The sequence below is a fragment of the Lissotriton helveticus genome, chromosome 4_1 (genome assembly GCF_964261635.1).
Source record: "Lissotriton helveticus chromosome 4_1, aLisHel1.1, whole genome shotgun sequence".
In the NCBI taxonomy this organism is placed as follows: Eukaryota; Metazoa; Chordata; class Amphibia; order Caudata; family Salamandridae; genus Lissotriton; species Lissotriton helveticus.
Window position 1 is genome coordinate 130,755,519 of NC_136063.1, and position 14,195 is coordinate 130,769,713.

General features: G+C 40.7%; 1 protein-coding gene across 1 annotated transcript in view; it reads right to left on the minus strand.

Annotated features, from left to right (window-relative positions):
• Positions 1 to 14,195, minus strand: part of LOC144828412 (uncharacterized) — a 2,343,931-nt gene that overhangs the window by 938,428 nt on the left and 1,391,308 nt on the right. The window contains exon 15 of the mRNA XM_078686536.1: positions 11,159 to 11,194. Coding sequence (XP_078542662.1) covers positions 11,159 to 11,194 — 36 coding nt within the window. The remainder of the gene's footprint in view (positions 1 to 11,158; positions 11,195 to 14,195) is intronic.

The following is a 14,195-nucleotide window of genomic DNA, read 5'->3' on the forward strand; positions in this document are numbered from 1 at the left end:
ATATTAAATAATTGTGAAATATGTAGTAAAACTATAAAAATAAATATAATAACAAAATGTTTAATATTAATTTAAAATATTTGAAAAATTGAATGTAATGTTACAAAATTTTGTTATGAAAATTTTCAAAATGTATATAAAGAAACATATGTTAAAAATAAAATGTATCGAAATACATTGTTTAAATAATTAATATTAATATATTAAATATTAATATTAATAAAATTATTGTATTTACTAAGAACATATGTAAAACTATAAAAATGTGATATGACATTAAACAATACTATGTTTTATTTTTATCATTTAAACATTTTTTTTACATTTATATAATGTTTTTGTTTCAAAAATATAAATTTTTCACAAATGTCAATAATATATGTTGAAAATAATTTACTCAGCAAATTATACAATGCATAATAAATTTATGTTGTTTGAAAAAATGTATTAAGTGTGTGTTTTACTATTAATATCATAAAAATGTTTTTTTTCCCATACACAAAAATAATATATATTATTTTATAGTACATAAATTAACAACTCTTCCCAAACTAATCCACATATATATCAATTAGTTACTGGACACTAAACAAATATAATTTACTATTCCCACTCCAGTCTACATTAAATTGAAATAGGTGCTGGACACTAATTAAATATAATTTACTATTCCCACTCCAGTCTACATTAAATTGAAGTAAGTGCTGGACACTAATTAAATATAATTTACTATTCCCACTCCAGTCTACATTAAATTGAAGTATGTGCTGGACACTAATGAAATATAATTTACTATTCCCACTCAAAACTGACCCTGAACCCTAAAAATACCCCTTTACCCAAAAACTAAAAACTGACCCTGAACCCTAAAAATACCCCTTTACCCAAAAACTGAAAACTGACCCTGAACCCTAAAAATACCCCTTTACCCAAAAACTGAAAACTGACCCTGAACCCTAAAAATACCCCTTTACCCAAAAACAGAAAACTGACCCTGAACACTAAAAATACCCCTTTACCCAAAAACTGAAAACTGACCCAGAACCCTAAAAATACCCCTTTACCCAAAAACTGAAAACTGACCCTGAACCCTAAAAATAGCCCTTTACCCAAAAACTGAAAACTGACCCTGAACACAAAAACATGCCCCTTTACCCAAAAACTAAAAACTGACCCTGAACACTAAAAATACCCCGTTATCCAAAAACTGAAAACTGACCCTGAACACTAAAAATAGCCCTTTACCCAAAAACTGAAAACTGACCCTGAACACAAAAACATACCCCTTTACCCAAAAACTGAAAACTGACCCTGAACCCTAAAAAAAACCCTTTACCCAAAAACTAAAAGACTATAAAACAAAAATATTTTTTAAAAATAATATATAAAATATATATATATATTTGATCAATTTTATACAAATCTAAATATTTTTTTAGAAATTTAAAATTTACAAATCAAAAATTAAAATGCGAAATAAAAAATTTAAATAATAAAATTTAACAATATTTATAATTATTAATACATATAGTTGTAAAAATCTAAAAAAATTATATAAAAATATATGTATAAATTATTTTTTGATTTTTTAATTTGTTATATATTGTATTATATTTAAAATCATTATATATTTATTAATAAATATATAATCTATATTTTGGTAAATTTATGAATACACATATTTTTCAAAATATTTACATATTTTTTTTAAATTTCGAAATTCGAATTTCGAATTTTTATTTGTATTTAGTGACATTTTTAAATTTTTATATAAATTATATAAATATTTAAATTATATAATCAATATTTCGTAATTTATTTAAATACATATATTTTTCAAAATTTGTAAAAAAAAAAAATTTTACATTAGAAATTCTAAATTCGAATTTTTTTTTACATTTTTAAATTATTTTTGTAAATTTTATAATCATTATATAAATATTTTTTTAAATATATTATATTTTAGAAATATATATTTTTTTAAACATATATTTTTAAAACACTCCCCACCCTTATCCCCTATAAACCCAATAACCCGCTCCTAAAAATATATATGTATTTATAATTATTATAAGATAAAAAAAAATTCTATATTTTTTGTTCAATAAATATATAATCTATATTTTGGTAAATTTATGAATACACATAAATTTCAAAATATTTACATATTTTATTTAAATTTCGAAAATCGAATTTCGAATTTTTATTTGTATTTAGTGAAATTTTTTATATAAATTATATAAATATTTAAATTATATAATCAATATTTCGCAATTTTTTTAAATACATATATTTTTCAAAATTTGTAAAAAAAATGTAAATTTCGAATTTCTAAATTCAAATTTTTTTTAAATTTAAAAAAAAATGTTTTACATTTTATAATCATTATATAAATATTTTTTTAAATATATTATATTTTAGAAATACATATTTTTTTAAACATATATTTTTAAAACACTCCCCACCCTTATCCCCTATAAACCCAATAACCCGCTCCTAAAAATATATATGTATTTATAATTATTATAAGATAAAAACATTTTTATATATTTTTTGTTCAATTCATTAACTGATTTCAATAAAATATTAACTTAATATGCATATTTTTTACTATTATTTACTATTATACGATATTTTTTTGATTTGATTTTTTGTCTTCCGATATAATTACTTTCGATATTATTGTAAACATACTATTTACGATATTTTTGTATACGATATTTTTTAGTTCGATATTTTTGCCCTACGATATTTAATGTTCGATATTATGTCAGTTCGATATAATAATTTCGATATTATGTCTGATTACCTTGAAACATATCTTCCTCGAAGACATCCCACGCACACAAAGTGGAAAACATTCTCTAAATTCGACAAAAGTTGAGAAAAAACCTGCCAAAAAATGGCAGAGGGGTAGCTCATCCTGGATCAGTGCTTAACTGTCACGGAAAGAAAATAACTAATGTCCTCGCACCAGGGTGGCACCTATATAGGCACTGCAGCGCCATAACCGATGCTACTAATGCTGACGATGTCACGCGGAGAGGAATGGAAACTTATGATGCCTTGTGCAAGGGGTATTGCTTAGAAAACGTTTCCAGATCCATCCTGACACCTGGGAAATTAAAAGGTAAGGAATCTACAGCTACTAGTCTCTATTGGATACATTGGTATTTCTCCTACCCAGAGATATCTACACAATGCACAAAAATACTTAGAAAGCAATCAGGTAAGCAGCTTTAAAATGCAATGGTCTCCAGGGAGAGACCAACCTATATACTGATAAAGTGGTATGCAAACTGCCAAGGAGAACGGGACTTAGACCAGAAGACACAGGGAAGTCGGTACACAAGGAACCACCCAACGTAAGTACCCAGGAACCCCACGGAGGCTGTGTGCAGAGTGGAAACACAGCTGCGTGCCCAATGGAAGTCAACGGAGAAGTAGGGATTGCACTTTTAAAAAAGGAAGACCATTCTCGGAGGACCCTGAAGAAACCCTTTGGAAGATAGAAGGTTGGAGAGCCACCCCATCCAAGGATGCCCCAGGAACCAGGTTACCTGCACCATGGAAGCCAGGCGCATAGGAGTGAAGTGACGTAGGAACATGATGTAGACAGCAATGGCAGACTCCGAAGAAGATGCCTCTGGAGAACATTGCAAAGGAGCCCGTGCAATCCAAGAGGTGATTCTGAAAGTGAAGAACCTGCAGGAAGAGGGAACAGATTTCTTCAGGTGTCCTTGATGCCCACAGGTCTGTTGAAGAACCTGGATGAAGCACAGATGACGAAGAAGTCTTGAAGAACGGAGAGGCCAGGAGCATCAGGAGTCTTCCTTGGTGGAGGTTTGGTTCCAGTCGAAGTCAAAGTGTCCAGACAATTGAATAGCAACATAGTTTCAGGGTTGAGTCTTGTCCCCGATGAATCTGAGAACCCACCCACAGGGGTGCCCTTAAGTACCCTAAGGAGAGGGTTGGAACGACTTGGGGGTCCCTCCCAGATGAGGGGGTCGACAGAGGGGCGGATACTCCCATGGAACTTTGTCCAGTTTCACACCAGAGCAGGAACCAAGGGGCATATTATCAAGGGGGTTTATCTCCGCATTTTTGGCTTTAAAAGCCAAGAAAGCGGAGATAAAATGATCTCCCTATTACCTAGTTGTCGCTAACACCAGTTAGCGACAGCTAGTAGGAGATAGCGACCATCTTAGGCCCCGCTTTGCATGTCAGTGAAATTTATCACTAATGACATGCAAAGTGGGCGTGCCAAGATGTTAGCGACTGGAAACAGTCGCTAACATCGCTATCTCCTATTACCAACTTTTGGAGATATTCGCGCTAAGCACGAATATCTCCAAAAGCTAACACCTGCCCCATAGCAGTTCTTAGCCATGTTATCCAATGGTAGGTGGATAACATGGCTAAGAGCATTAGCTCGGTAATGCATGAATATCGCAGACTTTTCAGCGATTTTCATGCATTTCAGCCGATTTTTGTCGCTTAGGAGATAAACCTTGATAATAGCAAGGTTCCTAAGCGATAAAAATCACCGCAGCTCGGCGATAAAAATATTGCCGCTAAGCCAACATAGCGATAATTATCGCTAGTTGTTGGTAATATGCCCCCAAATGTTCCTGAACTTGCTCATGCAGCAGCACCCTCACACTAGCAACCAAGCACCCTGCCCTCAGGACTGAAGGGCCTGCCATAGAAATGACTTATAGTTAAGTGCAGTGACCTCAGATATAAGGAAACTTTAATCTGTTGTGAGAGGTGCAAGCACCATCTAACACAGGCTGCAATAAGAGGCCTTTAGTCAGCGTTCCACTGGACTCCCATGGGTGGCATAATACATGCTGCAGCCCATGGGAGACTATTTGTGTACCTATGCACTGGATAACTTAGTACTATATACTAGGGACCTACAAAGGAACACCAGTAGCCAATTGTGGAGGTACCAAAGTACTTCCCATGTCTCTTCAGGGGAGAAAGCACATTTGCTGGGTTCCTGATTATCAGACTCGGAGCAGACTAGGTCAAAAACACACTGAGACCAAGCAAAAAGTGGGTGTAACGTGGAAGAAAGCAGATCCTACTTTCCTACAGTAGTCATGCACTTTACAAATCCTCAAATTCGTTCATTAAACCATATACATGAAAGTCGTTATGTACAGCACACTTACTAACCTGATGTATTTGAAGGTGCTCTTACACGTGAAAAGAAAGGAAAAGGAGGATGAGTGAAAAATATTATTGCGACACAAATTGGTCAAGTAGGGAAGTTTCCTCTGTTTCCTGATATTGTAATTAAGCTACAAGAATGGTATCACTTTCTCTCCCTTTTTTACATTAAAGATTCATGCTCTGTCTTCAACTTTTTGCTGATTTTTTGCAGACATGCATCATGCACTATGTTAAATATGTACACATTTTACATGCTAAACCCTTCTAAATTTAGGTGAAACAAGAAAACGGTCTCAAAAATGGTAATTGATGTAAGAGGGAGGGTGGCACAAACAATACAAAGGTTCAGTCTGTTGTGGGCTCTAATGTCTAAGGGAAGCTCAAAGTGAGTCAGAGCCAGGAATCTGCCTTAAGCAAGACCTCAGCCTTCAGTGGTTCACTCACCTCGAGTACAGCCTGCAGAGGCTTAGCTTCAGGGGGTAGGTTTGGGGTGTGACACCCCACCTAATAAATGTATTTTCTGATAAGTTGTTAGGTACAGGTGCTTTCAGTCCGGTATTGGGAGATGTCGGTAAGATTTCACCAGGGATGCTTACATACACACAGACAAAAAGGCACACACACTTTTTCTCCCTGTCTGTTTTGAAAGTCCTCAAAATATTGGTTATTTTACAAAAACAGTGTTTTCTCTTAGTTCTACTACCACTCCGCATTCCTCTACATTGTCACTGCCCCTTGGGCCCCTCTTCTGCACCCTGTTTTTTGTATAATGTACTGAAACATTATATGCCAACCTGATTGTCGGAAAAGTCTGTAGCTTACTGACCAAGCTACGCCCCTGACAGTCTGTGATTTGAAAGCCTGTAAATGTAATGCTAGAAGTTGTTACTTGTGAATAATATTTGTAATCCGTGTATTTCCATAAGGAATATTTCCTTGACTTGTCTTTCTAACAGATTAACTTGAATGATATTGCTTTTGTAAGTGTTTCTTAATAATCCAACTGTGAATGTTTGGTGGATCTGTCGGGCAATCATTTATATATCTCTAAGTAGCCTTATTTCAAGTATGATACCTTCAGTTTCAAATATTATCAAAATGTTGAGACCGAGGAGCACGCGTATGTCAGGAAATGTTTCTTTTTGCTTGAACTCCCCCTAACATTTGGACTGATGCTGATGGTTTTTCAAATTTAAAGGTATATGTCTAATTGTTCTACCCACAATTGGCATAAGTTGACTTACATATCGGTCCCAAAAATATGGTACCCGGGTTAGCCTGTCAGTTAGGTTAAAAGAGACTACACCAAAGATTGGACTGCAGGTTTTAAATGCTGGGCTAGCAAAGAAAGGACTGTGCCTGTGGTGCCCTGCTCAGGAAACAGTTGTCCTCAAACCCAAGACAGCGAAGGTGACTTTAAGCATCAGTTGGTTGACTCCCTGATACAGCCACAAGACCACAAAAGCTGAAAAGCCCTGAACCCTTGTGAGCCCAATGCCAAAACATCTTTTGCATTATTTACTATTTAGATGCAGCCTTGGAGACCGACTCCCAACCCTCAAAAGTTGCACCTGAGTCTGCTGAACATGGATGTGTTGTCAGAGTGCAGGGTGGTTGTCCAACATGGATGTTACTACAAGTTAAAAGTAACTGTTGGTTTTGCTTGTAACTGGAGACTAGTAGACCAGTGGCAACTGGTTATGTTCTGGACCTCATTAGGACTTCATAGGACATCGACCACTAAGGCCAAAGTTGCCCCCTTTGCTCGAGGACTTCGGGGTGGCCACAGAGAGACCCCAGACATTGGCTCAGCATCCTCAGTTGATTACTATGGCGGTTTGCCACAGAGCCTGGAACTGGGCTGGAGACTGCTTTACTTGTGAGTTAACTGCTCAGGTGTACCGGACAGGTCACTTTGACTAGCTCCCTATTGGAGTTAGCAAGAGTAGCCATTTAGCTGTTTTCAATTCCCTTTTCGTGGCTAAACCTAAACTGCTGGTTGTGGTAGATTAAAATAATTTATTGTGCTATGATTTATTGTTCCTTTAAAAATTCATAGGTCCGGAACTGTCTGGTGGATTTATGCAGTGGTAGAAGTGGGAGGGGACGGAAGGGTGTGGCGTGCCCCTACTTCTAAAAATGATTTCAGTCCATTCCCCTGCTTCTTTCTTTGAAAATATCGTCCCGGGATGGCAAACGATAACTTTTTCATTCAGCTTCCAGGGGCTGATCGTACTTCTCTGTTGAACTCCAGAGACTGCAGCAGCCCCTCCCTGAGCTCGCACAGACCGAGGGCAGGCCCATTGTCATTCCGATTGAGGCAGATTATCCCCTTTCGAATGACAATGCGCCCGCCCTCTGCCTTTAGCATATCAAGTGCCAGTGAGATCGGAGTTGGTGGTTACAGAGGAGCTTTCCCCAGACAGAGTACTGTGGGGACTTTGACACCTTGTGTAATTTGTTAATGTTGTACACAGAGTGAACTGGTCAGGAGCAGTGACTGGACAGAAGAGACGACAGGAAAGAAGAGGTGACCGGGCAGGAGAGGTGACCGGGCAGGAGAGGTGACCGGGCAGGAGAAGTGACCGGGCAGGAGAGGTGACTGGGCAGGAGAAGTGACGTGGCAGGAGCAGTGACGTGTCCGGAGCTGTGATGGGCATGAGAAGTGAAGGGGCAGGAGCGGTGGTTAGGCAGGAGGGGTAACCGGCAGGAGCAATGAACAGATAGGGGCAGTGAATGGATAAGAGCAGTGAACAGGGCAGGAGCGGTGATGGGACAGGAGCGGTGACCGGGCAGGAGCGGTGACCGGGCAGGAGCGGTGACCGGGCAGGAGCGATGACGGGGTAGGAAAAGTGACGGGGTAGGAAATGTGACGAGGCAGGATAAGTGACGGGCCAGGAGCAGTGACGGGGCAGGAGAGGCAACATGGCAAGAGTAGTGACGGGGCAGGAGAAGTGACGGGGCAGGAGAAGTGACGGGGCAGGAGAGGTGACGGGGCAGGAGAGGTGACGGGGAGGACGGGAGCGGTGAAAGGGGCAGGAGCGGTGAACGGGGCCGGAGTGGTGAACGGGGCAGGAGCGGCGACGTGGAAGGAGAGGCAACAGGGCAGGAGAGGTGACTGGGCACAAGAAGTGACGGGCAGGTGACATGACAGGCAGGTGATGTGATGGGCAGGAGAGGTGACTGGGCAGGAGAAGTGACTGGCCAGGAGAAGGGAGGGGACAGGGGAATTGACGAAGCAGGAGTGTTGATCGAGCATGAGCAGGAGTACTGACTGGACAGGAGCAGTGAAAGGGCAGGAGCAGGCATTTCCCAGGGCGACTGGAAGGGTAGGGGGGCAGTTTAGTTTGGGAGGGACCAGTTTTGTACAAGTACAGGAGTTTTAAAAACACTGCAAAGTTCTTTGTATATTCAGCAGGTTTCGGTCAACAATACAAGTGCCAAGATAACGTTGGTGATCAATGTACCTGCTGGAGAGAGATGGAAGCATGTTTTGTCTAGTGACTGTTTTACTCATCTAAGGTAGCACAGAGGGGTAATATGCCTGCTGCAAAGAACATGTACCATGCATATCAAGGTGCAATATGTTATGTGCATAGTTCAGTGGGTACTGCTTTGTGTTCACTTCCCGAATGAAACGACACTTGAATACATATGGCCTGGCAGTTCGGGCTGGACTGTTCACATTGGGCGCAGGATCAAGACTGATTTGCATATAGCTGGGTCCAAACTGGAATGGCATGTTGAGCAAAAAAACCAATGGATTTAGGCCTAGATCTCTGTACTGGGGTAAATGTATGACATTGTTCTACATTCTGTCCATCAATTGTTCTTTTTGCGTTTCTCACCCCGAGTGGGACAGGTATGCTCAGACATGAGTCCCATGCTCTCCATGCCACTGGATTCAAGCTGTCCTGGCTGATGAGGGCTGAAAGCCAGAAACCGGTCCTAGGATGCTTGTTTCCAGTCCAGGGAGGACCTGGCCTGGCAGTTCGGGCTGGACTGTTCCCATTGGGTGCAGGATCAAGTCTGATTTGCATAGGGCTGGCTCCAAACTGGAATGGCATGGTGAGCAAAGAAAAAATGGATTTAGGCCCAGATCTCTGTACCGGGGTGAATGTATGACATTGTTCTGCATTCTGTCCACCAGTTGTTCTTTTTGCTATATTATGATTGAGCAGCTAGCTGGCTGACATGAATATGAAGGAGCCTTTGTGGGTTTCCGTGAGTCTAGATTCTCCTGAAGAGTCCCTTTCTCTTCTGAGCCCTGCTTAACACATGTGTACAGGAGGAGCCCTGTATTCATGTCCTCAATGTTTGAGACAAAAAATAATCATGGATTTCTGAACAATGAGAGTAAAAGCATTAAATGTAAATGTAGTTGAGCTTATATAGCGCACAGCTACCCGCAGTGGGTTTCCCGGCGCTTGCTTAGGGAACCCTTCCTGGTATTCCCCTGTGAGATAGCAGGGTATCCACAAGGTGAAAGTCAGGCATCCCGCCGCGAGGGGCCATTGTGGAGATTAAGCAAGCTATTGCCCAGAGTCGCAGAGTGTGAACCCGTGAGTCGAGGAGGCACCGGAGCGAGAATTATCGAGTCCGTGGAATTTTTAGCCCAAGACCCACCGAGGCGGGGAATTGAACCCTGGTCCAGGACCGATCTCAGCTTCCGGGTCTGCTGCCTCTAACCCCTGAGCCACACTTCTCCACTAAGGTAACATGCTGTTGCTGCTTATATTTCACACACTTTACATAAAGCTGTATTCCCTATGAGTGTTTGCTTTTTCCTGAATTAAACCTCAAATAAACATGTTTATCCATTGTTGTAATTAAATAACGTTATAGCTGTAACTGGTCAGTGAAATGCTAAACGTACTAAAAATTGGTATGCTTTGCTATTTCTAGCCACATCCCTGACTCCGCCCACTGATTCAATCTTCGGTTATTCCCGCCCCCTGATTCTCCACCCACAGTTCCCCTACTTTTTTTCCCTCACTTCGACCACTGAATTTATGTAATTGAGGAGTATATTTAAAGATACAAATACCACCTACTTTCATACATTGGTGTCAGATTTGTACTGTGTTGCATTTTCTTCCTATTCAACTGTTTTGGCACTTCTCAACACTTTACACTTGATCCTTAGATAAAGTCTGACTGCTCTAAGCCACACCTACCCAGGACTCAACTAAGGTTTTACAAACAAAGTTGACTAGGCCTGATAAAGAACTCTGCCATCATTACACAGTGAGGTTGTGCAGCCACACCACGTAATAATGCTTATTGTCACAACAAATACAAAGTAAAACATCAAAACTGCTCTCCTAATATGGCAGGATGCTGCTGGCTGAAAAGTCCCCTGACACTTGTCGGAATAATATATAAAATACGAGCCGGACTGGATAAGATTAGTCGCTTGACGGGTTTGCCTCTGCAAGGCTGGTAGGATTCATTCAGATTCACTGAAACTCTGGACCACTATCTGAACCATTAGTATACTACTGGTCCCAGTGAGTCACAAGTCAGACTCGATGGTGAAAGGATGTCTAAGGTGGGGCAGAAGAATCTATCATAATTGTGTTTTTTATTTCCAAGGCAGTAGAGTTGGGCCAGAATGTGTCATGTTCAAAGCAGCCTCATGCATCTATCACTGCACTACAATATAAACTGCACCTAAAAATAGATTTTTTTCTACTTTAAGAAGACAAAGTCAAGTGAGGAATGTGTGTCTTTACTAGGTTACTTGATCCGTGCCTCTAAGGGCAGTTTGTTGATTTTTCAAGCACTAAATGCAAATTTAATCCAGACATGTCGACCCACACAACAGTGGTGACTGCAAGTGCTGTTCTGCAGCCTATGCCAGGAAAACATGGCTTGGGGAACATAAAAGCGAGGTCATGTGTTGCACAGACATGTACTGGAAGTGAATGGCACTCGTGGTGCTCAAACGGCATTAATACAAGTGGTCAGTACTTACGTTCTTGTAAGTTGTGGCTTCTTTTCGCAGCGGGTTCTGGAAGAAGGAAAGAAAATGTTGACAGCCATGTCTGCATAACCGAGACAGCATACAAAGTACAAACAAAGGTTTCTTTCCTAAGTGCCACAGAGTAATGCCTTTAGGACAAGTAATCACGCCATATATACGGGAATTAAAGATCGTTTTTATACGTGGCCACATTTAAACCATTTAAAACATGGGGCAAGAACAGTCGGTGAAGGTGGGACTTGGTTTGTATGAAGGCATTTTGCCAAAACAATGGACAACATAGTGTCTAGGTTTGCTATTATGTGTTCACTATTGAGGGTCCTATCTAGCAGTGCCATCCAATAAGTAGGATTACAGTCATTGTGTACAGACTGGAACAACTGGAAATCTCAGATTTCCACAGCACCCGCATTTTCCAGGGATTCTGTCCCACCGCAACATGTGCCCACACATTACCCAACACTCACCCATTCAACACCCTTCTGGATATGCATACCCTATTGTCAACTTATTACCAAAGGTTATGGACAGGGACACAACGTTTCATCATCAACAGTTAGGGCTGTGACAAGAGTTTAAATAACAACAAGCATTGGTAAATGCAATAGGTTCCACCTACGTGATTAATAATAAGCAGTTTTTTGTGTTTAGACTGTGGCCCTCCCACAGCCAATTGCATACCTGCTCACCCACTTAAGTTAAGAAGTCAGCACAACTGGGTACAATATCACATGTGAACTGGGAGGTTGCCAACATGGAGGCGCTAGAAAGAGCAAGGTAAACAACTTCCCAGAGTCAACCCGATGACATTCACTCTCTGAACATAATTGTTTCCTTTCTGTCCCACTTTAAGCCACTCTCCACTGAACAGCACCTCTTCCATTGTCAAAAGCATGTTGTTTTTCGTTTTCGTAGACCATTAACATGACGGCACGGCTGGTAACTAACTATTGAAATTATACAATGAGCAGTGAGCAAAATATTAACACTGCACGCTTTGCTAGTATAGCTGCTGCTAGCAGTGCCGACAATGAGCAGTGTGCATATTTAACACAGCATGCCTTAGGGGATAGCAGTTGCTAGCACTGCCGACAATGAGCAGTATGCATCGACGGGGTCCGGTTTCCAAGCATTTGATCAGGTACCGAGCGGGTGCCTGGCTTTGCTGGCGGTGTGCCTAATAGCCATCACCCCCCTCCCGAGACCCATGGTGTGATTAATGATCGCTCCACATATAACTGCTGGGTTCCTACAAACAAGCAGGTTCCTGCAGGAACAGCAGGTTTCAATTAACCTTTTCCTGTTTTTCACATACTTGACCCCTTGGTTAGCGTGTGCCTTAGTGCGCTCTTAGTGCCTGGGTCTACACACTGGTCCCGAAGAATGCCTAGCTAGTAGCACCACATGGGCAGAAACATGTTGACCACTCACAGTGAGACATAGCTGAACAACCTATCCAGCACATACATCACTCACTGTGCCTGGTTGGCCGATGAATAAAATAATTTTTGGACACAACCCAGACCCTTTTAAACTCACTTCACATTCACTTGCACTTGTTATTCAAACAATATCAACCAGCTCTGCAGTAATTCTGGCGTCGAAGCACACCAGGGAGGTACTCTACTTTCCTGGTGGGGCCTGATGATAAAGCATGTCACCAACCAGGTTGGTGAGTGAGGTCTTTCTAAAGAATCAAATATGAGTCTTCATGCTTGCTCTTCTCCTAAGAAGGCAAATCTTTTATTGTTTTGACCATATATTAATATTGGAAGTCTTATGCGATAGCTGCTGCTAGCACTGCTGACAATGAGCAGTGTGCATTTATTAACACTGCAACCCTTAGGGTATTATTACTGCCAACAATGAGCAGTCTACATATATTAACACTGCAAGCCTTGAGGTATAACTACTGCTAGTACTGCTGACAATGAGCAGTCTGCATATATTAACACTGCAAGCTGTAGGATATAGCTACTTCTAGAACGTCCGACAATGAGCAGAGAGCCTATATCCACACTGCAAGCCTTAGGGTATAGGTACTGCTGGAACTGCCGACAATGAGCAGTATGCAAAATATTAACACTGTAAGCCCTGGAGTATATCTACTACTAGCACTGCCGACAATAAGCAGTGTTCCTACATTAACACAGCTTGCCTTGGGGTATAGCGACTGCTAGCACTGCCGACAATAATCAGTGTGCATATATTAACTGTGTAAGCTACGGGGAGGGATTGGTGGCGACATCCAGGACAACTGCCATGCTACGAAAAAATTCCTGCAGGTACGTTGTAAGCGCTGGGCATGACAAAGCCATATGGAAGAAGTCAGTTAAAAAATTACCACATCTCACACATTTAATTCAGTCCCTCCCACTGAATGTAGCTATCTGCTATGGAGTAAAATACTAATAATGCAATTATTTAGGTGCTGTCATTTTACACTGGAGCCCTTTGTAGGCATATGTGGGGCCCTTCTGCCTTTTGAGAGAGTGGTGGATAGATCTGTGTAACGCTTACAGGGGCAGCGGAGGGGAGGGATTCTTGTACCCCTGCACTCCTTCGGAGATAAGACTATTAACAATATCCAGCCTTTTGAAGGGGTGTAGATAAACAGGAGAGGCAATAATGAAGTTCAAGTAGACATATAGGTGTGACATACAAAGGGGTAAATGAAAATACAAAGAAGTTCTGCTCAGGGGTGGGAAGATGTACATACTAGGGCCTTCATAAGGCGTGGAGCTTATAGCTGAACCCTTCTGAGCTGACATCACCACTGCTGTAAAACAGAGCCCATTGTCGCAATTAATGGAAGCACAAACAAATGAAGCAGATTAAAAACAATGACCACCCTGAGGTGTTCCCTCAAACTTGTTCTCTGCTAAGCCAACATAGGCATCCTCTTGTCAGAAAGGGTCAGTAAATTTGATTATTCCTTCGTGTTCATGAATATTGCAGGCAGAGATAGCTCAATGAGTTATTCAGCCACTACCATTGTCTTTTTATATAATTGCCAGGGAACAGATTT